The following is a 24793-nucleotide window of genomic DNA, read 5'->3' as shown; positions in this document are numbered from 1 at the left end:
GGTATACTCTACATACCTAGAGTTTAAATGTGAAAGCCAGAATTTACTTTAAACATTTTCAACAGAAATCTTCTGGTCTACATGTTTTGCTGCCATCTTAGACTCATTAAACATAATTCAAATTTCCTGATGGTTTGGTACCTATTATCAATAGATATTGTGATGTTCCTGTGACAGAACTACATTACACATAAGGCTCCATGAAATGGAACTTGCTTTCTGAAAATGTCCTCCATGCCAATCTTTTTCAGTCCTTTAGTTCCCCTCATAAAAATGAAGTGAAGCACAGTACATCTATAGGCCTACCTGAGAAGTGCAACATGGCTGCCTTCCTTCACAAATGCTAAGTGAATGACTTGCTCTTCTTCAGAAATGTTCACAGCCTCTAAAACAGCACTAGACAATAAAAATACTATGTGAACCACCCATTAATTTTGAACTTTCCAAAACATCATTTCAAAATGTAATCAATAGAAAACTAATGAAATATTTTACATTCATTTAATATTCTGTCTTAGATATCCAATGTGTATTTTACACTTACAGCAGACTTCAATTTGGACTAGCAACATTTCAAATGGCTAGTGCCGATATTAGCCTCAGCAATAGAAAATCCCACTTCTTGTCCCTAAATGAGCCACAGACCTCATCCGCTCCTGTTCTACCTCACTTGTACTCGTTGTTTGCCGTGACAGGAAAGGCTTTCTTTCACTAATTCAATAAAACATCCTACTACTCCTCCTCAGGCCCCGTATGCCCTATATTCCTTAATATACAGAAGGCAACAAAATTCCTCGTATAAGTGATGTTAAATTGTACATTTTTCATGTAAAAACGAATTTAGGAGTACTGGAGTTCATTAAGAAATTGTCTTACATGTTTTCCATAATGCTTCATATTCTGAGTAAACTACACTGTTCCACAGGGTAATTTGTGAAATAAAAATATTAGCAAAGGAAAAACAAAAAACAAAAAAAACCCATCACCTTCCCCAGACCTGTAATAGTACTTCTGCAGGATAAGCTCTCCAACGTGTCCCCAATAGAGCTGTTGTATACAGGATTGACTGCTCCTTACAGGAGTCGGGGGTGAAGAGTGAGATAAGAACCAAACTTTAGTTCCTAAAATCTGCTGTGTGCAGGAAGCTTTACATACCCAACTGCATTCAAACCTTAGAGTAAACACAAAAGACAAACTGTGCCATCCATGCTGTAGAACAAAAAGGCAGTGGCTATTGCTTCTCCACGCCAGCTGCACATTAGAATTACCCGGTGAGCGCATAAGGAACACCTCCCCTCGGGCCCCACTCTCAAGAATTCTGACTCCAATTCCCCAGCGGTGGGCGATCTGCCTGCCCGGCTTTCTAAAACCCGAGGAGACTCTGACGCGTCGCGCGGGCAGGACGCCTGCAGCCAGGTCCTCACGGCCCGGAGGGTGCTAGAGCATCCAGCCTGCCCGGCAGGGCCTCTGGGATGCGGCTTGGAAGGGTGGAGTACTGACTAGATACGGTTACCCGCCTTCCAGAGCCTTCGGTGACACCAGTTACACAACCCCTGCACACTGGCCCGAGCGGAGGGCAGGTCTCCCCGCGCTGCCCAAGTGCCCAGAGCCGAGGAAGCCGCCCCGAGCTCCTCCCTCCCCATAAACTCTTCCAGTCTCGGGTCCTCCTCCCAGGGCGAGCGAGGAGCCCCGTCACCACTCGGCGGCGCACGTCGGGCAGCCCACTCCGCGTCTGCAGACAGGGAAAACCCGGGCCGGAGACTACCCCGGCTTCCCCGCGGCCCCTTAACTCAGCAACCTCTTCACGCGTGGCGCTCGCGACCCGGGGCTGTCCAGTTCGTGACTATCCTGCCAATCAGATACGGTTTACCTCCCGGCCGGCGAACCAATCACCGCTCGCGGGATATACTCTTCGGCTCTTCGACTTTTCGGCCTATCTCGTCAGCGTTCGCTGCTTCAGGGCCCTCCTCGGCCTCCGCAGTGCGCGGAAGCTTAGTTCTTGTTGGTTTAATTTCCCCTTTTTAAGGCACTTCCGGGTCCTGTGTCGCTCCGGAAGCCTGCGGGCTCCGGAAGCCTGGGTAGCCCAAGTTCTGCTAGGAAAAGCCAAGCTCTCGAGAAAATGTTTCAGAAAAAGTTATGTGGAGCGTGAGCGTTTTGCAGACTCCTAAGGTCAGTGTCTGCCAGTGTGGGAGTGCAATCCTGAGGTTTTGCTTACAGCCAGGAGGTTGTGGAATTTCACGACCAGCTCAGGGCCGCAAACTTGACCCTTGTAGTTAAAACCCTTTGCATGAGTTTCCCGGTATATTGGCTTCCTACTTTACAGGAAGAAGCAAATTAAAGCTTCCTGGTTCCGGGAAATGGCAATGAAGCAAACCTAAACTACTAAAAGTATTTTTAGGATCGCGTCTTTGAAAAAGAGAGAGAGAGAGAGAACAGAATGGAACTCCTTTGCATTCGATTAAGTGGTTTTCTAAAGACGAACTTCCAGATATCTTCCCCGCGTTTAGTGGTCAAGAAGGTATTTACCTCTTATGAACTGCTTTAGAAAGAATCCTGCAGGATCCAAAATTTGAATTAATATCTAACGGTCCATGTAGTTTTAAATTTGGTACAAAAATTGAGTATATTTAAATTTCCAGTTTTTGAAAGCCCATTCACATAAAAAGCAGCTGGGAAATTTTTAATAAAATTGCTTGCAGTGCGTTTGTTATATTTAACATTTTTAAAATTTATTTTGAAATAATTTCAAATTTAAGGAAGAGTGGCAAAAATAATACAAAATCGATACTTATATGCCCCTACCCAGATTTCCCAACTTTTAACATTTTGTTAAATTGTTAATACCATTCTGTTTTCTAAACATTTTAGAAGATGTTGCAAATGTTATGTTCCTTGAACACTTAACACTTCCATGTGTTATTTCCTAAAAGCAAATGTATTCACTTATATAACCTTATTAAGTACAGTTATCAAGTTCAAGAAATGGAACATAGATTTAAAGCATACAGTCTGTATTCCATTTTTTAAAAGTTATTCCTAAAGGTGCTCTTTTGGACATTTTCTCCATTATTAAATCCAGTCCAGAATCGTGTATTGCATTTTGTTATCGTTGTCTGTTTCCTCTCTTTATAAAAATTGTCTTGTATATATTATATATACAACATAAGACCCCATCCCAACCACACAGTTCAGCAGGATTAATCACTTTCACAACCTGTGCTGCCCTCACTGTCACCTATTACCAAAGCTTTTCCAGCACCCCAAACAGAAACCTAGCATCCATTATGCATTAATTCCACATTTTCCCCCAAGCTGTATTCTCTTTTCTCTCTAAATTTGCATGTAATCGAATCATATAATATCTGTCCTTTTGTGTCTGATTTGTTTCACTCAACATAATGTAAAGGTTGATCGATAAAGTATTTTTCAGTACATTATTCTGTTTATGGATGAATAGTATTCCATTGTACGTATTTGCCACATTTTCTTTATCCTTTCATTTTTTTATTGTATGATTCCATTTATATAAAATGTAAATATGTATCAATTTATTTATAAGGATGGAATTAGATTAGTGGTTATATAGGCCTGGAGAAAGATAGAGAGGTGATTGCTAAGGGATGTAGAGATTTTCTTTGTAGTAACGAAATTGTTCTAAAATTTTTTGTGGTGACAAATCCACAACACTGCAATTATACTAAAAGCCACTGATTGTGCCCTTTGGATGGATTTGTATGGTATGTGAATATATCTCAATGCAACTGCTTTTAAAAAGTAAGAAAGCTAGAGAATAATCTAGGGCTGAATAACGTAGTGAACCCAAAGGTGGATGATCATTCCTGTTAATAGACCAAATACAAGAAGGTCCTTCTATGAACCAAAACAAATATATATCACTATCACAAGGTGGTAAGAAGATAGTGGTGCATGGGAATAAATAAAATTAATGTAATTTACAGACTGTAGTTAATAGCATTATTGTAATATTCTTGCATCTATGTCAAAGAAGGTACTATGTTAATAATAGAGAGATATGGAAAAATACTATAGACCATAGTTGTAATAGTCCTGTAATGTTTTCTCATAATCTGTAACAGATATTCAAACAACAGTGTAAGGTGTTGGTGTTGGGGTGCTGTATGGGAATTACACACATTATGCATGATTGTTTTGTAAATTCCCAACTTCTCCAATAAAATTTTTTTTTTAATATTATGTAACATATACAGTGACTAGAGAGAGTGGTGAATATTATATTTTTTCTATTATTAAATTTTTTTAAATGTTGCCTGAGTTTCTGTTTTCTAACCTTAAGAACTAGACATGTTCCTTGGTATATATACACATACCAACATATCACAGACAAAAGTAGACAAAAATTAACTTAGTTGTTACAGGTTAACTTATCCTAGTGTGCATTAAGGTTAAATAAGAATATTAATGTATAATGATGCAGTGCTGCTCTTCAAAGGTAGTATTGTGCTCACAGGCATTCAGGATGCTGTCATCAATGTCCTCTTCACATCTCAGTCCTACATAGCTCGGGCTGCATAAACAGGAGAAGCCATCAGCCATGTCATAGCAATGTCTTTGTAGCGAAGGGCTACAACTACACTCACTCATGATCTCACAGCACACACCTGCAAAGTCTATCTCACATTGGCACTGGACCCTGAGGGGAAAGATTTCCAGATTCCTTTCCTCTCTCTACACACAACTCCATTCTCACAAGGCTTGTTAGCCTCATAGGGCCCAAATTCATAGGTAGAATCCAAAAAACCAGGGGCACAGGTGCATTTGAATCCACCCATTAACTCTGTAGAAGTGATGTTACATATACAAGGTAATGAATCACATTTCTTTCTAAAAATTCCACACTGTAGGCCTGTGGAGTGAGGTGCTGTATGGTATCACATAGGAACACAGTTCCATACACAGCAGAAGCTTTAAGCAAAGGGTCCAAAAGAGCAGGGGAAGACATCCCATCATGTCTGACTCCCAAAGAGGCCAACTGTGGAAGGCGGCTTTGCTTCCACCACTTTCAGTAGAGGAGGAGAGACTATCCATCTTTTGATGGGCATTTGGGGTGGCCTCCATTTTGCTATTGTGAATAATGTTATGAATTGTCGTGAACATTGGTATACAAATTATCTCTTTGAGTCCCTACTTTCAATTCTTTGGGGTGTATACCTAGAAGTGGGATTGCCGAGGCATTTTTGAAGAATTGCCACAGTGGCTGCACCATTTTACGTTCCCTCCAAATGTACTAGACTTCCTCTTTCTCTCCATCCTCACTCAGACTTATTATTTTCTGTTTTTTAAATAATAGGCTCTTTTAGTGGGGTGAGATCTCCTGATTTTGATTTGCATTTCTCTAATGGCTAATGATATTGAGCATTTTTTCATATGCTTATTGGCCATTTTATATCTTTAGAAAATGTCTGTTGGAAACTTTTACCCTTTTTATAAATTGGGTTGTACTATTGTTGCTGAGTTGTAAAATTCTTTAGTCTGGATATTAGGCCTTTATCAGATAAATGTTTTCCACATATTTTTTCCATTTCTGTTGTCTCTTCATTTTCTTGATACACGAAAGTTTTTTTTTTTTAATTTTAGTGAAGTTTTCTTTTTCTTTTTTTTCTTTTGTTGGTCATGCTTTTGGTATAAAGTGTAAGAATTTATTGCTTAACACAAGGTCCTAAAGGCATTTCCCTGTGCCTTCTTCTAAGAGTTTTTATGGTTTTAGCTCCTACATTTAGGTCATTGATCCCATTTTGAGTTTATTTTTGTACGTGATATAAAATAGGCATCCGTTTTCTTCTTTTTTGTGTGGATATACAGTTTTCCCAGAACCATTTGTTGAAGAGACTGTTCTTGCCCTTTTGAGTGGACTTGGCACCCTTGTCAAAATCAATTGGCCATATGAGAGGATTTATTTCTGAATGCTGAATTTTGTTCCTTTGGTGTATGTCTGTCCTTAAGCTAGTAGCATGCTGTTTTGATTACTGTGGCTTTGTAATTTTGAAATCTCAAAGTGTAAGTGCTGCAACTGTACAACTGTGTTCTTTTTGAAGATGATTTTGGTTATTTGGAACCCCATTCTCATCCATATAAATTTGATGATTGAATTTTCCATATCTGCAAATAAGGCTGTTGTAATTTTTATTGTGATTGCGGTGAGTCTGTAAATTGCTTGGTCAGTAATGGTATCTAAAAGTCATTGTCTTCCAATACATGAGCCTGGGATATCTTTGCATTTATTTCGGTCTTCTTTCAGTAATGATTTGTAGTTTTCCACAAAAAAGTCATTTACATCCTTGATTAAGTTTATTTCTAGATATTTTATTCTTTTAGTTACTATTGTAAATGAAATTGTCTTCTTGATTTCCTTTTTGGATTGTTTGTTGTTGTTTTTCAATGTATAGAAGAAGGGCTGCTGATTCTTATGTTATCTTGTACCGTACCACTTTGCTGAATTAATTTATTAGCTCTTGTGCTTTTGTGTAGTTTCTTTGGGGGCAAATCATGTGCAAATAAGGATTGTTTCACTTTTTCCTTTCCAATTTGGATGTCTTTTACTTCTTTTACTTGCATCATTGCGTAAGTACTAGAAGTAGTAGATAGTACTAGACTAGTACTAGTTCCAGTACTAATACTAGTGTATTAAGCAATGTTGAATAGTGTTGGTGAAAGCATGCTTCCTTTTCTTATGTCTGATTTTAGGGGGAAAATTTTAGTCTTTTGCTGTTTAGTATGATATTAGCTGTAGGTTTTTCATATATGCCATTTGTCATATTGAGGAAGTTCATTTCTTTACCTAGTTTTCTGAATATTTTAATTCAAGAAAGAGTATTGGGTTTTGTCAGATGCATTTTCTGCATCAATTAAGATGATAATTTTTTTTTCTTCATTCTATTAATATGGTGTAGCAGTTTGATATGGTTCTGAATTCCAAAAATAGATATTGGATTATGTTTGTAATCTGATCTGTACCTGGGCCAGATTGAGTTATGATTAGGGCTTTAATTGGGCCACATAATTAGGGCACAATGAATCCCCGCCCCTTGGTGGGTGGGAATTCACAGATAAAAGGCTTGGCAAAGGACAAAGTTATAGGTTTCTGATGTTGGAGTTTTGATGTTAGAGTTTGATGCTGAAGTCTTAAGCTAGCACCCCGGGAAAAGAGATAGCCATTCGCCTGATAGTCTACAGCTGACCTTGTAGAGAGAGGCAAAGCCTAGAGAGCCTCATAGTCTACAGCTGACCTTGTGGAGGAAACAGAGGAGCTGAGCCCAGAGGAACCCAAGCCTGAACCCTCACAGATGTCCGCAGCCATCTTGCTCCAACATGTGGAAATGGACTTTGGTGAGGGAAGTAACTTATGGTTTATGGCTTGGTAACAGTAAACTCCTACCCCAAATACGTACCCTTTATAATGCCCAGCAGATTTCTGGTGTTTTGCATCAACACCCCTTTGATGCCTAATACATACGGTATATTACTTTAATTGATTTTCCTATACTGAACCACCTTTGCATTTCCGGTGTAACTTCAACTTGCTCATGATGTATAATCTTTTTAATATGCTGTTGTGTATGCAGTTAGCTAGTATTTTATTGAGGATTTTTACGTCTGTATTCATAAGGGATATTGGTCTATAGTTTTCTTGTCTTGTGATATCTTTATCTGGCTTTAGGGTGATTCTGGCCTCATAGAATGAATCAGGAAGTCTTTCCTCCTCTTCAGAGTTTTGGGAGTTTGAGAAGGATTGATGTTAACATTGATTCCTGATAAGAAATCTGAGAATTTGATTTAAAATTTTATGAAAGATTTGTGCATGCCACTAGATATTTCTCCACAAGAGAGGCCCCTTTGCTTTTGGGGATTCAAACTAAGAGAGCATATACAAACTGATAACGTCAAAGGCGGCCTTGTGTAGATATTGATCGCCTAGAGCCAGACTGTACAGAATTTACTTCCTTGCACTCCTAATCTCCCCTGCTGTGTCCTCTTTTTTCTCCACTGGGAAATTTGAAAATGGGATTTAGGAAAAGCCACAAAAATTAGAGGGTGCAGATATCTTATCACTAAAGAGACCAAACTAAAGCAGAATAAAGAATATTTGAACTGGAAGACATTGAGGATATGGCAAGATTGTTTAGCAAAGTCTTCAGCCTCTATCTGAATATCTTGTTTCTTTGTGGATCTTTCTGTCTTCAGTTTCAGCATTCATTATATTCCTAATCTTCTAATAAAAATTTAGATTCTACTGAGATAATTAGCACTTTTTTCCTGGTCACTTAAATTAAGTCTTTCTTTTCTTTAGATTTATTTTATTTATTTAATTCTATGCCCACCCTTCGTAGTTTGTACTTGCTGTATCTGTTCATCTTCCTTTTTTCTTTAGGAGGCACTGGAAAACAAACCCGGGACCTCTGATGTGGGAGGGAGATGCCTAATTGCTTGAAGCTCCTCCGTTCCCTGCTTTGTTGTGTCTCTTTTTGCATCTTGTTGTTGTGGCAGTTTGCCATGCCTGCCCCTTATATCTGCTTGCTGTATTGCTTGTCCTCTCTAGGAGGAACCGGTAACCTCTGCTCCCTGCTTTGTTGTATCTCTAATTATGTTTTTCTTCTTGTGTCTTCTTGTTGCATCAGTTTACTTACTGTGCCTGCCCATCAAGCCAGCTTGCTATCTTATTTAGGAGACACTGAGAATCGAATCAGGGTCCGCATACAGTACTGGTAGGCAGGAGGTAAATTGCTTGAGCCATATCTACTTCCCAAGAGTCTTTAAGTATTTATTTATTGAGGTCCCATTTTCCAAACATACAATATTTAGTGAAATGCCTTTTCATAGAACGAACCAAGTTGTTGTCTAACATGTTCCAGTAATCTTATATGATGTCTCTTGAAAAAGTTTTTTACCTTGACAGTTTTGAGCAATTATAGGGAGAAAGAGGCTCCCGCCACACAACAGTTTGTAGTCTGAATACCTTCCCCTATTATATCACCTTTAATTAAACCTAAACAGAGTGAACTTGGTGTGGGTGATTTTTCCTTTTTTATTTTTTAACTTTATCTTTCTCTTTGATCTTGCCAGTTTTAATATATATCAATTATTTGTGTCAAGAAAGGTTAGAATGTAATTATCTTGAGCCAGGAGATTTGTAAGAACAGAGTTAGAATTATTTACAAAGTCAACAAAAGGACCAAAAGACTGCCCCACACACACACATATTTTTTTTCCTAAAGAAAGAAGTGAAAACAGAGGTAGCAAGACATAATAGAATACTAGGTGATGTCAAGATTCTGGCTTGCCTTTATATTCATATCTTAGACTAGACAATCTTTGTTTCCTTCTAGCATTAAAATTCTATTTTTTTTGAGTAATCAGTTGTATTCAACTTGCAGTCATTTGATATAATTTTATATAGTAAGAGATATATATTTACAGTTGTTTAATTACTCAAAACCACAAGCATGTGCATATTCAACCTCATTTGTGTCACAGAAGTTTCAAAAATTCTTTTATAATTAGAATCATAATTCTTTATTTTCTTCTCTGCTTCTTACCCTTCTATTTTAGCCATAAAATTTTTTGCTCATTTACCTATGATCCTTATAATAATCCTTGCAATAGGGAGGGCAGATATTTTTTATTTTGTAGATTTGATAGCTAACCATAAAGTGTAAACCGGGTTGCCTAACATCACATTGCTTGTAAAGTTCTGACCCCTCGGCCCATGTTTTCCTCACTGCCTCCAGTGATTTCCCTTTCCCTCTTGCGTTCCATCCACCTTATCAGGTACTCTTTATAGCACAAGGAAAATGCACATTATCATGTACACAATCTATTCCTAAACAAAACTTCTGTTATGAATTGGTCCATTATTCCCCTCTCTTGATGGTCTGGGTTGGACAGCCTAGAAGGAAACTGAATATCCCTTTTATCTTTTTCCTGTTAATTGATAGCAGTTTCTAAACATTCTGGGTACCTCATCCATTCTTTTGGAAAGTACATGAAACCTCAGGAGAAAAGCCCAAAACTGCTCCATTAGCCCCATGTCTGTGATCTAGGTACCTCCTTTAAGCCTAGCCTTGTGATTTCTCTATGTGGAAGTGGAAGCAGGGAGAGGCTGTCTGTTATCTTCTGTCCTTCCCACTGTGGGTTGTTAATTCTCTTCTTCCCAACCTATTGCTATTTATACAATCGAAACACAATTTTCTATATTGCTTTTTACACTAATATATTTTATCTGAGCATTCCTTTCTCACCTGTCAGTAGGAAGATAAAATTTCATTGAAGCTGTCTTTTCTTTGTTCTTATTATTAAAACATGAAAAAGAACTCTAGATTCATTCTGTTTTGATCATGGCTTTCCTTCCAGTGGCAGATCGATGAGATGGCATTGCATCTACCTTGCATGATGTGTTCGTATTAGTGAAATGAATTCTTATGCCTCATTTTTTCACCCACATACTCCCTTTGTTCAGATTTTACATTCAGTCCCTTTAAGTGGTCCACTGACACATGAGGCAGGATAGGGGAATGAAGATCAAATGTGTCCAGGCAACTTGGGTAAATTTGCCACATTCCTGTAATTTCTTTCCCCATCTATAGTCCCCAGAGCTTGACTATCTGTCTGGTCTTTGGAATGGTCTTAAGGGAAAAAATTTGCTTTGAGTTCTCTGGGATTAAATTTGATCCTAGCTTACCAAATATCCATACAACTCACTCCCTTTCTTGTGTTTCACAATTTCTCTAGCATTTACCAGAAGTTTATTAATTGCCAGCTTGTCTTTAGACATGTTATTAACCTTCTGAAGCCTTAATTTTTGTTTTCTTTAAAATGGAAATGATAATACTGTTTTATGAGGAGTAAATGAAAAATAATGAAAAGAAAATATATAGTGCCTGGCATATAATATGTAATCACATCATAATTCCTCCTATTCTGTTGCCAGTACCTTTGTTCCTTTATGGATATTTCTGCATTCTCTCAAGTGCCATAAAATGTGCAATTAAATTTGTGTTCCAATAATTTTCAAGTCATTTAGAATTCTCTTCTTAATTTTAGAGCCCCTTTCTGAATTTACAGAGTAGTTAAAGATCTAGTGTGCTTCACAGGCTTCATGTGGCTCTTGTTCATTCATTCTTGGATTGCAAATTTTTGCTGTAGTTCATGCTTGTACCCTTAACCTCTTAGTAGTTGGCCCCATCTGCTTGTTCTTTGGTACCATCCTAGATTGTTTGTTTACCTTTTAGGCCCATCACACATACACTGATCAGAGTACCGGCTCTGCAGCTAGAATGTATCTGGCTCTCTGCCACTTCTAGATCTATGATCTTACAGGAGCCAGCTAATCTTTCTGGGCTTCAGTCTCCTTGTTTGTAAAGTGGAAATAATAAAATTACTTTTCTCATTGTATTATAAGGACTAAATGATTTATATTTCATTCTTATACATGGCAGTTAGCTATGGTAGTAGGTTATTTAGTGCTCAATATTTGGTAAGTGGTACGAGTTAACTACATTTGTAAACTGAGATGTTTGTTGGGATTGTCTTCCATAAGTCTTCAATAGCTATTTCCACACTCTTCCATGAAGACTTTCTCTTAACTCATGTTCTACTCTGCTTTCCCTTTTCCAAACTCATGTTTGGTACTACCATTTTTGCAATTGGAAATGCTGTTCTTTGTTTTTTCCTTCCCCTCCCAAGGTGTCCTAAAACAGATCCTTTAAGGATTCTAGATAAGCAGACTTTTTACAGTTGGTTTGTGTGTGTGTGTGTTTTACTTTGTAAAGTATATAGTTTGGTAAAACACTTGCCCAGACTCAAGTAGGCGTTGTTAAACCTGGGCTAGCATACAGAACTAACCAGAACCAACTTAACTCTCCTTCCCTCCATATCCACTTGAACATCTGCTCTTTATTTTCCTTATATGATTTCTCTCTTAACCAACTCAGAGGTATCAACTTTCTGAAAGAAAAGATTATGAGTGCCATGCCGTCCTCTTAAAGATGTATTTCTGAGGCTAGGCCAAGGTATTAGAAATGCTGTTTTAAGGTTTAAAAAGTAAAAAGTATTTGAGTTAGTTTCGTCATTTGAATAAAGATCGTATAAGTGAAATAAGCAAGACAATTAACTATGTAAGACTAATTAGGGTCTCAAAAGTTCTAGTATTTGTGTTGAGTTCTTTCCTCCCTTTTAAAAAAAAAAAGTTTTCCCCTCTGCTAGGACAAATTAGTTATCACTGTTGATCTTTTTTGAGGAACTTAAGCTATTTTGAAATTTTATTTTTAAGGTATTTCAGAAACATTCTGTCATGTACCAACCACCACCCCCAAAAAGGAAAATTCTATTGACATGTTAAGAGTAATTTAGAAATCTAGGGTCCATAATACATTTTCCAAATTCCACACATCTTGGCATTTAATTTGGATTTAAAACAACAGATATCTATAAATGGTTAAAACTTGGTTTATATATGATGACAAAGAGGAACAAGAGTAATGACAAGTCAGTTAGCAAGTCTGTGGCAGAAATGGGATTTGAACTTAGAGCTGTTGATTTCGAGGCCTGTTCACAGTGCCAGAGGTCATGGTAATGGTTCTCTTTTGCCCACTGAAATGTGTTCTGGGAATCAGTGTGCTGTTAAATCCCTCTTTGATGCATGTCCCATTTATTAGTATTGATTTCAATACAATGGACAGTAAATCTGACTGCCCAAAGGAAATAAAATAGTAAGGTATAAGTTCAGGATCCCTCGTCATAGAACTTTATAATACGGAGAAGTGGTTTAAGTATTTTAAAAACCTAGAGGGAAAAGCATGAATATTTGCTCTCATCCGGTTTGACTACTAATAGAACACTTAGGATAGTGTGGCAACAACATTGTCCTACTGAAAATTATCTGATTATTGTGGAGCTGAAAAGGATTTAACCTGGCAGGGGTAGGGTGTTATATTCCTAGGAGATAACTTGGCAATCACATGTTTCACCTAACAAAGTTTAAAGGACTATAAATTTAAATGTAGAATTTTTGTAGGCAGATGCATTGACAAATATGCCTACGGGTAATACATCTTGTACTGAGAGTCTCAGAACAGGTCAATAATAATGTGTATATTGATAGCAGCAATGTAGGGATGTTACTTGGTATTATAGCTAAAATCCATGTTATCCCCTTAATCATAATTATATTAATATTGGCAGGTCTTGACAATACCCGCATTATTATTGATAGATTCTGTCAATAACATGTTTTAGATAAAAAATATTAATTCATAATTTGTTCTTTACTCAATAAAAGTTGTAAAATACATCCTGAAAAATTCCTCCCTCCTTAGTGAGATGCAGTAATCTGTTTTGGTTTTGAAATGTGATATAGGTAACAAGTTTTTATTTTGGAGAAAGAGAAGCAACAAAGGAAAGCATGGATTATTTAAGGAATGAGGTTATATATTGCTGTTCTTGGTAAATGGATTTTCAGTTGTTTTTTTCTGTGAAAAAAAGCAGTGTGACATGTCTAATGATAAAATGTCAGCAGGAGACCTTTAATAGTTTTTAGTGCTAGATCATTTTGTCTTAAACATATTTATGTGACAAGTTAATCACACTAACCCTTAGTAGATTGCCATGCCTTTTATCTGGTCTTATTTTGCCTTAAGCATTCTTTTCACATATACTTAACATAGTAGAATCCTTCGTTAAACAATAACATTGTTTAGTTGCTGATTATACTTTTAAGTGGTTATTTGTTTAAAGTCTCTTTGTGTGGTCAATAAATATTTCCCTTTAGGTTAGGCTTTTAGCATCCTGAAGTTACTATAGCTAGGGAAAGAGGTGGGTTGGAAGAGAGTAGTAGGATTGTGATTTAAAAGAATGAAATTTCATGATAGAACAGAAAAGCATTGCCTGTTTGGGGCATTCTGGAAAAATCAATTTGAATTAAATCTGACTGTGTTTGTTTTATTCAAAATAATCCCAATTTAGGGGAAATTTTAGCTTTTTTTTTTTTAATTATTGTTTACTATTCAGATTTAAGCCGATATTTGCAAAACTAGATACTAATCTGTGAGAACCAAGACTATGGGGATTGTAAAAGCTTGCTTAAATTAAATTATTGAGAGCACAGTAGAAATAGACTGGCCATCCATTGGGTGTGGGTATTGGGAATCAGACTGAGTCAGGAATGTACTAATTTACTGGAAGAATTAGGGATTTCTTATCCAAAAATGTAAGGATATCAGGTCTCCTTTCTGAATTTCATAGTTCTTAATGAAGTAAGTTAAATTTCTTTTGACTTTTTCAGAAAGTTAACACCCTGGTAGGGTCCCTAAATTATTGCAGGAGTCCTTGTGGTCTCCCTGAACTGCAATTTTTCTCTTCAGCTTTACTGAATTCTGCCATCAGATTAATCTTTTCGAATTGATATCCTGTTACATCTCTTCTCTTCAGTGATTATTTATTCATGCCTACAAAATCGATGCAAGTTCCTCAACACAGGGTCCTTTTACAGTGGGCCCAGCTAGTCTCTCCTGCCATCCTGCCTCTGGTCATAGCTCTGGTCATAGCAGATGACTTGTATATTTGCTTTCAGACAACAAGCACAACCACATAGATGGGGGCTAAATAATCAAGGGAGCACCTCATGTTTGGGGGCTTTTGCACAACCTGTTCTGTTGCCCTAAATACCATTGTTCTCTTTTCTGCCTGGAGAATTTTGTAATTCTTTATTATTTTCACATTTTGGGATCTAGTCTGTGCTTCAGAGAACTATAACCAGTTCTGATAACAGTAATATCCTATTTCCTTAAAAAAATGTTTGAATGAAAAGAAATTAACTGAGAGTTAAATATTTAGATTTAATCTCTGGTACCTAGGAGAATGCCTGGCATTTGGTAGGCGCTCAATAAATATTAGTTAAATGATTAGCCATTTGTCAGAGAATTAGACTTCACTAAAAAGACAAACTGCTATATTATTGAGAATAATTTTATGATTTAAAAGTGGAACTTTATGGGATTTTGCAATGCTTTTACACCTACTGTGGGCAAAAAATTATTATTATTGTACAGCAGTAGAGGGAAGAGGATTCCATAATCCGATTACTTGAGCTTCTAGTTATTTGGATTTCTCATTTGATTCTTACTCCTGGATACTGTCCTCCTCTAAATCTGGTGCTCTAGGATAACTGTGGCAGCCAGAAAAAAAGTCCACACGGGGGTGGGGGGGACGGGACTGTGATATGGAGGAACTGAACTGAACGAACTGAATGTAGTACATGGGTGATGACCCCAAGGTTGGATGATTGTTCTTGGACTGCTTGTACTGTGCCCTTTGCACATAAGCACCCTAGAATCAGATATTATCAATGTACTATTTCTGAGGTTTCTTTGCTTTCAGATAAAAGGCACAACCGTTTCATTGGGGGTTAAATAACCAAGGGAGTAGATCATGCTTGTCTTTCAGACAAGATGCAAATTAAGAGTGTAATGAATTTTACTGAACTGTGTCTCTGTCCCCCTCCAGCCTGACCCCACATATGCACATGTATTGGTGACATCATATTCACTGTCTCACCACCATGATTATATTGTAATGGAGTAATCAGTGTTTCCTGGGGAAAAAAAATATGTATATTAACCCAGGTTAATTAAGGCATTTGTGTGACTACTACTGCCAAAATCAACTTGGAGGCTTTTCCTTCTTATGCCTATTCCCTAACCAAAGCAGCAACAATGTAATAACAACACTTTACAGTTTCTAAACCACTTTCATAACATCTGTGTAATCTCAACAACCTTGTGAGATAGCTGTTACTTCCAACTTTAAAAGAGGAATCTGCAGGTAATGACTTTAAGATCACTAAAGGAAGCAACAAAGTCAGAACTTGAACCCAAGCCTGTTTTCTAGATCTGCTTTTTCCACCAGCTTTTACCACCCCATCAAAGTTGCCTAAGTAGGAATGTAAATTATAGGAAAGGTATTCCATTTTAATGAACTATGGTGTGTAATGGACAGTGTCTGTTCTATGTTTACAACTAAAAAAAGCAACAAGATGATTAAAATGTTGGAAAATAAAACCTAAAACAGAAAAAGAGAGAAAGAAATTATTCATCTGGAGAAGCAAAGGCTGAAGAGCAGTTTAATAATTTTCTTTTAGTCCATTAAAAATCCCACGTAGGGAGGAGAGCAAACCCAGCTGTTCTTAATCTACACTGAGAGGCCAGGCCTGGGGAGAAAAGGAGGAAAGAAAAAAATGTTAAACTGTAACAGAAGGGCTGAGAAAGAATTTTTTGATAGTAAGGATTGTTAAATACTGGATTGGCTAGAGATTGTGTTGATTCTCCTTTTTTGGCGGCCATTAAAAATTTCTGTCTTTACTAAGTATTCTTGAGTACGATTCCTCCAAAACTGAGGGATTTGAAGTAGATGATTTCTCTGAAAAACCACTGCTTCTGACCAGTTTCTCACTAAATATTGGTAAGAAACTTCAAGAAGTGGCTTCTACCCTCATTATCCAGTTCATCTGGATGATCACACACAATATTCATTCACATTTATTGGCTACCAAACTATTCTTTCTGCTACAATGGAAGTTCAACCATTTATTGAGCAGCTACTATGAGCCTGTCTTGGTGGCTAATTCTAGAACTACAAGATTATTAAGATATTCTATCAACCTCCTAAGCTGGAACCAATTATGACTCTAGTGTTTGAAGATATTGAAACTGGCACAATTTGCCCTCTAACACAAGCCAAACATTTTATGTAGTGCTCAATTGAAAAAAAAGAAAAAGAAAGAAAGAAAAGAAAAACAGCAATGTAGTCCAATACTAGGGGAGGGGAAATGGTTGTTTTGGGTTTATGTCAGGCTTAATATCATCAGTCCCTCTGAAAAGCTTTTCACATGTAATTTGACAATTTTATCTTGCTGATCACTAAACATGAAATCTGGAGAAAAGAATTGTTGCAGTAGAAGAATTACAAATACCATCCTCCCACACATCCTGATTGATAGTAGAATTTTGCTTGAGGAAAGCAGGGCTAGGTATCAAAGTTACTTTGTAAGTAGCACATGCCTTGAGAAACAAATGTGTTTTCCTTTAAGTAGCTTATAGTCAAGTTAGGAAAAGATGTATTCACATGACTACGAAATTACTTTACAAAATGTTGAGGGCTGAAGTGAGTATGGCACAGTCAGTTGCTTTTGGAGTTGAGAAATGGTAATAGGTAGTGGAAACGAGCTAGTTATGAAGGTTTCATGGAGAATTCAAGGGGGAAATGTAAGTCTTTTAGATGAATAAGAAAAGGCACAAAGGTAGGACTGAAAGATGGTCTAGAATTAAAGACTTGGGGAAGAGTGGGTTAAATGGTTGCAGAGATGGAGACAGAATTGGACTCCTTTAGATCTGAGAAGTTTGCACTTTATCACAGGGATCATAATGATGTAAGAAAGAGGTGACTTGGTAAGTGTGGGCAAGTAATTTGTAGGTTTTGATTTGCTTATGAGGTCTTTAAAATAATTGTTTTTTCCCCCTAATTATATAAATGTGCAAGTTAGAGATAAGTTTCCAACTTCAGGAGACAGTGAGAAAAACAAAAATCATTGATGACTTTTAGGGACATATTCTGTAATGTTTTTATCCATATATATATATTTAAGATAATTCAGATATCTTACGGTGCCCTAATTATGCATTTACTTATTTGCCTGCCTGCCTTTCTAAACCTTGGTTTGTGTCAATAAGTGAGAGTCAGGACTTATTTTCTCCATCTCAAGCACCTAGCAGGGTTAGGATATATGGGTGCTCATTAGAGTCTGTGGAATCAATCACTGGCCTCTAATCTCACAAGGATTACTTAATAGAGGAAAGGGAAAGCCTGAGCCAGTGAATGATTTGTAACAGCCTCTGTAGATATAGGAATGAGAACTAACCAGAAATGAGCAGGAGGACTGGCATGCAACATTGCCTGGTATGGGGAATGTGTATGTAAAAAATATAACTTTTGCTTTGAAATAGTCTAGCTCAGTAGTTTTCAATGTCACTGGGGAACTTGTTAGAAATGCAATTTCTGGACTCCTCTCCAGAACCACTGAATTAGAAACTTGGGGGTGAGGACCAGTAATCTGTTCTAACAAATCCTCCAAGTTATTCTGATGAATTTGAAAGTTTGAAAACCACTGGACAGTAAGGAACAGTAAGTTAGACAACAGGACTGTGATGTTGAAGCCACAGCAAAGAAAGATTAAAAGCCCAAAGATATTTCTAATTATCTGTGAATTTGGCCAATGAAGTGCATAGTAGCTGGAGTACTATGAAAATGAGATATTGTTTTCAGAGAAAGTTGAATGTGTTGAAAATAGTCAAGATCTGCCTATCTTGTTTAGATAAAGACCTTCCTGACCATAGCACTCAACAAGGCTTATCCTCTCGTGAAGGTAATAGACATCTAAAAAGCAGTTTCTGTACAGTGTATAAAGGAGGAAAAAGAGAAAGAACAGAGTGCTAAGCGAACAACTAGGAGCAGCTAACCCAAATTTGGAGAGTCAGAAGGAACTGACTTAAGCCAGTACTTGAAACTTAGTAGGAGTTTTTCAGTTGAAGAATGGGAAAATACTGTTCGGGTGAAGAGAATCAGTAGTAAATATCCACTAGTGAACAAGAGAAGTTGTCACTTTTTTACTAGAATGTTAAAGCTTTTGAAAGGAAAGCAAGCCGGGATCACGTCTTTGGGGAGGTTTGCGGGTTAGAAAGATTGTAGGGTGGTAAATGCAAAAAGATTGAGAGTGGCCAAAGCTCTAGAAGAGGCTTGGCAGGGGTGAGTGTAGGGGGTAGAGGAGTGGAGATTAATGAATGGATTAGAAAAATATTTTGGACAAAGAAATAACAGACCTTGGGGACTGACAATTTATAGTGTAAGGAAAAGAAAAACTCTCCTAATGTCCTCCTTTCTTCCCTATAGCTCCTGGCAAGTATGAGATGAGGATTTCAAAGAGGAGCTTGCAGTGAAAATCCTCATTGCCATAGCCATAGGCTATCAAGTCTTGAGGGAGCTTCAGACAGGGGAAAAGGTGAGCGCTCCCCAGAAGACATTGGCATTTATGGTTGAGAAGCATTCCTGTCATGTATTTGGTTTGAGGAGAAAACAGCACTAAATGACCTGTTATTCAGTAGTCATTTTTGGTTTCTATACTTGAACTTGTTAAGCACGTCATCTTCCGCCACTAAGTTATCTAGGATCCTTGGGTAATTAAACTATTTCCCTCTTGAAACCATATCCCCTATTTCAAACGTACAACTTTTAGGCTCGACCTTTCAGTCCTTTTATCTTTTAACTTCTACCAAATTACATTTAATATCTTTTTAGCAAAAATCATAAAATAGAACTTGAAAAAACTTTAGAGGTCATTTTGTCTCCAGCCCTTTGTTCTGTGAGTGAAGAAACCAAGACTAAGTTAAATTAAAGACTTCTCCAAGATCACACAGCCAGTTAGGAGCAAGTGAGCTTCAGCAGGATCTCTTGACTCCACAATTATGTTTTTTCCATTAGTGTGTAGGGCCTGGAGACCATGATTAGGCTCTGTGTGTTGAGGGCCCATCTTAGAAACTAAATTTAAAAGTGGTTTTTGTCAGTTTGGATTTACCAGTTCATTAATAAAATTCAAAATGTCTAAACTGTTCTGTAAACTTCTTGAGGATAGCGGCAGTTGGGTTTTCAAACACATCACCTCACACATAATAATCATTTAATAACTTTTGAATCAGTTAGGCCTAACCATTGAATCAGTTAGCTAACCATTAATCAGCTTTTTATATTTCATTTTAAAAGATTTTTTCCCTTCAGCACCTGTTTGTCTTCCTCAGTCTATTTGTGAAATTATCTTAGTATATATTTTTACATCATAGTTTGCTTTTTTTTGGAGTCTTCTGTAATTGTACCTTGTTAGCACTTTAATAATGACAGTTCTGAATTCATATTGTTTCATGCTGAAATTTAGTACATTTTTTAGTGATTTTATTGTTCAGTTATTTTTTCTTCTAGCTTCCTTTACAAATATAAAACATTTGAGAAAGATTAAGTAACTTTGTTGAAAAATATACTTTTGAAGTCAGTAGCAGTGCTGGAAATTAAACTGTGTTGATTTATCATCCGTTGCAATGTTCCTTATAGTTCATTGTCTAAGTTCATATATTTCATCATTAGTCTTGTTATTATTCAGCCTTATCACTGTTAGCTTCAGGATTTTATCATATCTCTGCTAGAATATCTGACCAAGGAGTATCACTTAAAAGTAAGTTTGTAGAAATAGGACACAGCTTTCTAAATCTGTGATTCCTTTGATGAGGGCAAAAAAAAGAAAAAAAGAAACAGAGAGAAGCTCAAAGTAAGAAGTGTTTGTTCACTGTGCTATTTTTACACTACTGAAAGACATCTTCTATGTATGCTGGGTAATTTGTCAGTTTTCAAAGTGTAGGTTGAGGAGGTAGTACAAGATCCCAGTTTGATGATATTTCCTAATTGTATTTTTTCCTAGAGACTTTCAGTGAAGACATGTCTTCCAGAGAAGAGGATATGAAGAGTACAAACAGAGTGCTAAGGATAAGCCAGCTGGATGCGCTTGAACTAAATAAGGCCCTGGAGCAGCTAGTTTGGTCCCAGTTTACACAGTGCTTTCATGGATTTAAGCCAGGGCTGTTAGCTCGCTTTGAACCAGAGGTGAAAGCTTTCTTGTGGCTTTTCTTGTGGAGATTTACCATCTACTCCAAAAATGCCACTGTGGGGCAATCAGTTTTGAATATCCAGTACAAAAATGATATTTCCCCAAACCTGAGATACCAGCCACCAAGTAAAAATCAAAAGCTATGGTACGCTATTTGTACCATTGGTGGGAAGTGGTTAGAAGAACGATGCTATGATTTGTTTCGAAACCGTCATTTAGCATCATTCTGGAAAGTCAAGCAGTGCATGAATTTTGTGGTTGGACTTTTGAAATTAGGCGAGTTGATTAATTTCTTGATTTTCCTTCAAAGGGGAAAGTTTGCAACTTTGACCGAACGGCTCATAGGCATTCGTTCTGTATTTTGCAAGCCCCAAAATATACGCGAAGTTGGTTTTGAGTATATGAATAGGGAACTTCTCTGGCATGGCTTTGCTGAGTTTCTGATTTTTCTGTTACCACTTATCAATATCCAAAAGTTGAAAGCCAAGTTATCTTCATGGTGTATCCCTCTTACTGGTGCTCCTGGTAGTAACAATACATTAGCCACAAGTGGCAAAGAATGCTCTTTATGTGGAGAGTGGCCCACTATGCCTCACACCATAGGATGTGAGCATATATTCTGTTATTACTGTGTTAAGAGTAGTTTCTTATTTGATATATACTTTACTTGTCCTAAGTGTGGCACAGAGGTACATAGTCTGCAGCCACTGAAATCAGGAATTGAAATGTCAGAAGTAAATTCTCTTTAGAAATTTAAAATGGTTTCCTCTGAGGAAAAATGGATTATGCCTAAGTCCTTAATATTAGTCATCTTAAGTGTACCATTTAGGTGTTTTTTATGAAACTTTCTATGTCTCAGCATTGTCTCCAGTTCCTTTCCAGGCTTGACTAAATAAACCACATGATTCCAAATAATATTACGTAAATATTAATATATTATTATTTTTTTAATCATTGCATTCAACTTTTAATGTCAAGAAAAATGGATAGTTTTTCAGATTACTAGGAAGGCCCTTTCACTTTGTTACTTCCTGGAAAGAGGATGGACTCTAAAAATAAAAGATTTTGAAGACTCTGTGGGTTGAGTGTTTCCAGAGACAGCGTGTGTAACATCATAATCTGACAATGATACAACTTGTTTTGAACCTTAAGATCCAGTGCCCCAGTTGTAATTTTAAGCATTTCTCTGAAGTCAGTTTGTAAGGGGTTCAAATCCTCAGCCGACAGACTTCTTATAATTCAGGAAGTAAAAATTGCTTAAGGCAGCTTAGAAGTGAAGCCTGGAGGCTCCTGGGGACAACTGGTATGAAGAGCACTGTTTACTAGGTTTCTTTCTTCTAGCCTTTGATTCAAAGCTTACATTCTCAACAAGTATATTGGTAGGTTTATGGAAACATCAGAGGCCTTTAACATAGTGGAAATGTAACAAAACATATCAAGACAACTGTTTACACCTTTTCTCTGCATTTTTTCAATTAAAAGCTTAAAAATGAACCTTTTGTAATAATAATATGAAAAACATTTGGATTATTTAAAACAGATCTCAATTTTTGTGCTTCGACAGCAAATCAAGATATAAAACACTGAGTATGAACAAAAGAGAACATTCTAAGAATAATTCACATTAAGTTAAAACTGATCATAGGATAGTCAAGGACTGTTACTTTAACCAGAATATTACAAAGTTGAAATTACAATATCAGTAAAGTGTACTATTTTTTAAAACTACTAAAATGGTATAGAATTAGAACTTGAGTGTCAGCTTTTTTCCAAGTCTTAACTAGAATAATTTGAAAGACCCAATTCTCAAAACATCTTGCTAGAAAATAAAATTATACAGTGTAGTGAAAATACGTATTTCTCTGTTCAAGTTTTATTCAAATCACTTATATGTTCCGTACTGATATAGTGGATCCTGAGGGTACAGCAGCTAATAAAAGTATTTCAGATATTTAAAAGTTTTCCTTTTTTCTCCTTTGTTCTCTATTTCTGATATAGAAAATTTCAAAAATTCAGGAAAAATCATAAAATATTTTAAATATCCCTAATACTTTTACCCAGAGATCATCACAGCATTCCAGTATATTTCATTTGTCTTATTGTGGCACATATTTTTTAATTTATAAAGTTGGTATACAAATATGCAGTTATGTAATTTTTTAAAAATACCTTGCTTTCATGAGCATAAATATTCTTAAAACATTTTTAATGGCTGTATGATGTCATCATATTGATAATCCTGTTTTTTATTATTTCACTACTCACCATCATAGGGCATTTAGGTTGTTTCCACTTTCTTTTGTACATAATGCTGTGATCACTCTTGAATATAAAATCTGGGTTTTCAGTTTCCATCATATGAACCCAACGCAAACTTTTTTTTTTCCCCAAAAGGAAAATAGTTTAATTTACTGACCTAATTAAGTGAAGAGTCCAGGTCCACACTAGAGACCCAAACTCAATGTAGACGCTCAGATGACTGAAGTTATCTCTATCCGTCATTTTTCTCTGAGGATACTCAGTTTATGTGGCAGTGAGGTACATGGACTCTGCTGAGCTTCAAATCCCGTCTGTGCCATTTACTTGCTGTGTGACCTTGGGTGATTTGCTTAATCTCTGTATGTCTGTAGCTTGTAAGGATTATATCTTTCTTGTATATAAAGCTCTTAAAACATATTCTGGTGTATAGTTAGTAGGTTAGGTAGTGTTTTTGTTATGGTTGCTACTATTGTTGTTAGCATTATTATTCTGTGTCAGCATCATTCTCAGCCAAAGGATGACCACCAGAAGCTCAAGTCTTAACATTCTACCAGTATTCCAGTCTCACGAGAATGCGAGCTTCTTGCCTAATTGTTCTAACAAACATTCAGGGTCTCACTGTCATTGGATTATCTTGGATTATATGTACATTCCTTGGGTTATATATTTTGGATTACGTGCCCTCACGTATACCACGTGAACCTTACTTTGGGGAGAATGCCATTTACCACAGGGAACAGGTGCCATTAGCAGTGTGCATGCTTGGCAGGGGGATAAAAACAGATAATCTGTTATTCATATAAATACACCTTCTTTAAACCAAAATACTGTATGCAGTCTTTCATTTGACCAGAGCTAGAGGCATACATAACTGAATGATTGTTTAAGATTGTAGATTTGAAAGGATTAAAAAATAAGGTCAGCAAGGATTTGTGTTTTTTGTTTGTTTTTTGAGTACAGGGGCTAAGGACTAAACCTGGGACCTCCTGTGTGGGAAGCCAGCACTCAACCACTGAACCCCATCCGCTCCCCTGAGTTAGTTTTTTCTCTTGTTCCGCTTATTGTTTGTTTTTGTGTGTTTTTTTAGGAGGCTCCAGGAACCAAACCCAGGACCTCCTATATGTGAACCAAGTCCTCAATTGCTTGAGTCATATCCGCTCCCAATAAGGATTTGATTTAATAAGGCCCAGCCATAGCAGAGTCAATTCTAAGTAGTTGCCCATATCATCATAATTTTAACATGACAACACAGTGCTTTACACATATGCTAGCTAATAAACACAAGATTTGTGTGTTTTTTCCAGTAAAGCCTGAGAACACTTAGTACAATTTTTTTTTAGTTTTCATTTTTATTTAACATCTGCCACCCCCACTAGGTGGTGATAACCCCTGTAAATTCAGGACCATGTCTGTTTTGTTCATCACTGGATAACCAGAGCCTAGCTAGTTCTGATGTACTGATGCCGATCATTAGCTGAATGAATAAACCTAATGTTACAGGTTGCCACCTGCAGAAGTAGACATTAGCCAGAATTTGAAGTGCTCTATGTTCATTAAGGATCAACGGCTGTGAAAGGAAAGTGAGAAGAGCAGAAGTGGCAGAGGAAGAAGTAGAACTGTGATGCTGCCCTGGAAAAACCTTGGCCAACTCAGGGGAGTTTTGAAGCTCGTATTGTCTGTCACACTGTTCTTTTGGGCCAAAATAGTGAGGCCTCTCTCTCCCCAACCTGCTCAGTCACTGGATGTGGGCTGCCCTCTGAAGAACTTAACCTCAAACTAGTTGGCTCTGCAGCTGAGGCCGAT

General features: G+C 37.0%; 1 protein-coding gene and 1 long non-coding RNA gene across 2 annotated transcripts in view; one reads left to right on the top strand and one right to left on the bottom strand.

Annotated features, from left to right (window-relative positions):
- Positions 1-2041, bottom strand: part of LOC131273264 (uncharacterized) — a 254749-nt gene extending 252708 nt beyond the window's left edge. Inside the window, exon 1 of the long non-coding RNA XR_009180424.1 lies at positions 1871-2041. This is a non-coding gene — a long non-coding RNA (uncharacterized lncRNA). The remainder of the gene's footprint in view (positions 1-1870) is intronic.
- PEX2 (peroxisomal biogenesis factor 2) lies at positions 2035-23919 on the top strand. Its single transcript, XM_071207886.1, has 3 exons — positions 2035-2169; positions 18973-19081; positions 20548-23919. The coding sequence occupies exon 3, from the start codon at positions 20563-20565 to the stop codon at positions 21478-21480; it is 918 nt and encodes a 305-aa protein (XP_071063987.1). The 5' UTR covers positions 2035-2169; positions 18973-19081; positions 20548-20562; the 3' UTR covers positions 21481-23919.
- Positions 23920-24793: the final 874 nt, after the last annotated feature.

Source organism: Dasypus novemcinctus, chromosome 14, assembly GCF_030445035.2.
Source record: "Dasypus novemcinctus isolate mDasNov1 chromosome 14, mDasNov1.1.hap2, whole genome shotgun sequence".
Taxonomy (NCBI): Eukaryota; Metazoa; Chordata; class Mammalia; order Cingulata; family Dasypodidae; genus Dasypus; species Dasypus novemcinctus.
The sequence above is the reverse complement of the archived record's forward strand: the minus strand, read 5'-3'. Positions and strand labels throughout refer to the sequence as shown.